Source organism: Chiloscyllium plagiosum, unplaced genomic scaffold, assembly GCF_004010195.1.
Source record: "Chiloscyllium plagiosum isolate BGI_BamShark_2017 unplaced genomic scaffold, ASM401019v2 scaf_43877, whole genome shotgun sequence".
NCBI lineage: Eukaryota > Metazoa > Chordata > Chondrichthyes > Orectolobiformes > Hemiscylliidae > Chiloscyllium > Chiloscyllium plagiosum.
In genome coordinates this window covers 1-3382 of record NW_025190474.1, presented here as the reverse complement: position 1 = coordinate 3382, position 3382 = coordinate 1, and the positions used below count along the sequence as shown (strand labels likewise).

The following is a 3382-nucleotide window of genomic DNA, read 5'->3' as shown; positions in this document are numbered from 1 at the left end:
CCTCAGAGCCCGAGTTGTGATTGGGAGTCCCCCTGCCCACGAGGGCCATGGAAGCAGCCTCTTGAGGAACTTTCCGAAGGGAATCAGACAGATCCTGACCGCAGCCAGAGACACAGGGTTTGAGGGTGGGGGTGGGGATGGGGTTGGGTTGGGTTGTTTGTCGCCCGGTTCATCCACCTGGAGTGGGAATCTCCGACTCACTCACTTGATCACTTCGGGATGGTTCTCGATCTGTGCCCAAATTGAGGGAAAATCGAACTTCCTGTTGTCGAGATTACTCAACAGGTACACGATGGGTTTCTGAACTCCGTGCTTGAGCAGGCAGCTGACGGAGAATTCCCGCAGTTCCTTCAGGAACGAGCTTTCTTTATAATTGGATTTATGACGCTGTTTAAATGCCTCGAGATCACTCTCTATCTTGTTACGGACAAATATAACCTTCTTGTCCATGTCCTGAAGGGCCTTTGCCACTTGGCCGTGGTGATCCCTGAAGATTTCGGAGGCGATGATGAAGATGATCCCATAATTTTTGCCATTGACCTCCTTCAGATACTTTTCCGGCTGCACACTGAGCCTGATGGGGGGCAGCTCCCAAATCCGCACATTGGAATATCTGGGGATGGAGTACACCACGGGCTCTGTGCATGGGAGCTCCTGCCCAATCTTCGCTGCTGCCTCACTGTCGGCCTGAAGCCCTCGCACTGCATTGATGAAAGATGATTTCCCAGACCAGTGATCACCAAACACAGCCAGGTCCAGCCCAGGGCGCGCAGTACAATCCCGGGCTCTAAACAGAAAGACGTTCTTATCAAATGTCCCCAAAACTACTCAAAGCATTTCGCATTTACTTATTCACTCATGGGATGTGGGGGTCACTGGCTGGTCAGGATTTATTGCCCTTCCCCCCCCTTGCCCCTTGAGAGGGTGGGGGTGAGCTGCCTTCATGACCCGCTGCAGTCCATGTGCTGTGGGTTGACCCAGATTGCCCTTAGGGAGGGAATCCCAGGATTCTGACCCAGTGACAGCGAGGGAACGGCGATATATTTCCAAGTCGTGATGGGGAGTGGTTTGGAGGGGAACCTGCAGTGGGTGGTGTTCCCATGTACCTGCTGCCCCTTGTCCTTCTAGATGGAAGTGTTTGTGGGTTTGGAAGGAGCTGCCTGAGGATGTTTGGTGAGTTTCTGCAGTGAATCTTGTAGATGGTACACACTGCTGCTACTGAGCATTGATGGTGGAGGGGGTGGGTGTGTGTGGATGTGGTGCCAATCAAGCGGCTGCTTTGTCCTGGATGGTGTTGAGCTTCTTGAGTGTTGTTGGAGCTGCCCCCACCCAGGGGCAAGTGGGGAGTATTCCATCACATTCCTGACTTGTGCCTTGTAGATGGTGGACAGGCTTTGGAGAGTCAGGAGGTGAGTTACTCGCTGCAGGATTCCCAGCCTCTGACCTGCTCTTGTAGCCAATGTGTTTATATGGGGAGTCCAGTTGAGTTTCTGGTCAATGGTACACCCCAGGATGTTGATAGTGAGGGATTCAGTGATGTAACACCACTAAATGTGAAGGGGCAGTGGTTAGAGAGTCTCTTATTGGACACAGAGCCTGGCATTGGTGTGGTATGGATGTTACTGCTAACTGTTCAATCTTTCTTCAACACACAGACCTATCATCTCTGGAATCAATCCAATGAACCTGACGATGAACACAAAACTAGTGTTAATTGTCATTAAACACTCACCTGGTTCAGGGAATGAATAATGTCCCTCAGGAAGAAAGTCTGCCATTTTTACCTGGCCTGGCCTCCACGTGACTCCAGACCCACGGCAATGTGGCTGGCTTTTCATTGCCCTCTGGACAATTTGTGATGGGCCACAATGATGCCCACACTCCCTGAACCATGTTTCTCCAGTGTTTCCTATTGGTGCTCACAGGTCAGCTGGTCTGTGCCATGACCTTGCTCAGTGACTGAACCTGAACAGACCTCTCAGGCAGGAGTCTAGATCAGTGTGGTGCTGGAAAAGCACAGCAGGTCAGGCAGAATCCGAGGAGCAGGAAAATTGACGTTTTGGGCAAAAACCCTTCCTCAGGAATAGAGGCAGGGTGCCTAGGGATTTTCCTGCTCCTCTGATGCTGCCTGACCTGCTGTGCTTTTCCAACACCACTCTAATCTAGACTCTGGTTTCCAGCATCTGCAATCCTTGTTTTTACCTAGACCTCTTGGGCAGAAAATTCCAAAGTTCTACCACTGTCTGAGTGAAAAAAATCCTCCTCAACTCTCTCCCAAATGGCCTGCCCTTATCCTGAGATTTTGTCCCTGGTTCTAGAGTCCGGCCAAGGGGAGAGACATTCCGTCTGCCCCCCGGCTCCACCCCCCAGCCACACCCTGCTTCCCGGTGACTGTCTCCCAGTCTCCAAAATGACAGACAACAGCGCGCTGGCTGACTCAATGCTGTACATACCTGTCCAGCTCCTTGATCTTCTCTTCGAGTGTGTCCTGGAGCAGGGAGAGCTGGTAGATCTGAGGGTTGGTGTTAGACACAAGGAACAGTAAAGAGGGCTCAGCACCTTCCTTTTGTAGGCACTGAGCACACTCTGAGGTGATACGGGCTAGAAATCGATTCAGATCATTGATGGAGCTAAAGGTGGATGAGAAGTCTGTTAAATCAGCATCAATCTTGGTGCGGACAAAGTAACAAGCCTTGCCCTTTGTCTGAGCTTCCTTGGCAAGTTTCACAGACTCCGAGGCAAACACATCCACTGGAGAAACAATGATGAAAATATCATATGGGTCCAATTTGGAGACACTCAGGTAGTGGGAGTGGAACTCCCAGATGGTTACGTTTGGGAATTTGGGATGGTTGAATGGAGACTGGGATTGAGACGTTGAGAGTTCCTGTGTGTCCCCCTCACCTCGCAGAGCTTGGATCAGTGAGGTCTTCCCTCCTGCAGGGGGCCCCACCACTGCAATCCACACAGCGTCTGCCTTCTTGGAGCTAATCCACGCCCCCATTGAGAAACGGTGCACAGCAACTCGATCACAAACCCAAGACCATCTCCCCAACAGCAGCAAACAACACTAGAGAAAATTAATCAACAGCACAGGGTTAGATACAGAGTAAAGCACCCTCTACACTGTGCCCATCAAACACTCCCAGGGACAGCACGGGGTTAGATACAGAGTAAAGCTCCCTCTACACTGTCCCCATCAAACACTCCCAGGACAGAGATAGCACAGGGTTAGATACAGAGTAAAGCTTCCTCTACACTGTGCCCATCAAACACTCCCAGGGACAGCACGGGGTTAGATACAGAGTAAAGCTCCCTCTACACTGTCCCGAACAAACACTCCCAGGATAGAGACAGCACAGGGTGAGATACAGAGTAAAGC

At 51.3% G+C, this 3382-nt stretch overlaps 1 protein-coding gene across 1 annotated transcript; it reads right to left on the bottom strand.

The window, feature by feature from the left end:
- Nucleotides 1-6: 6 nt before the first annotated feature.
- LOC122545669 (T-cell-specific guanine nucleotide triphosphate-binding protein 2-like) lies at nucleotides 7-3066 on the bottom strand. Its single transcript, XM_043684620.1, has 2 exons — nucleotides 2454-3066; nucleotides 7-787 (listed from the first exon to the last, which is right to left on the bottom strand). The coding sequence occupies exons 1-2, from the start codon at nucleotides 3002-3004 to the stop codon at nucleotides 202-204; spliced, it is 1137 nt and encodes a 378-aa protein (XP_043540555.1). The 5' UTR covers nucleotides 3005-3066; the 3' UTR covers nucleotides 7-201.
- Nucleotides 3067-3382: the final 316 nt, after the last annotated feature.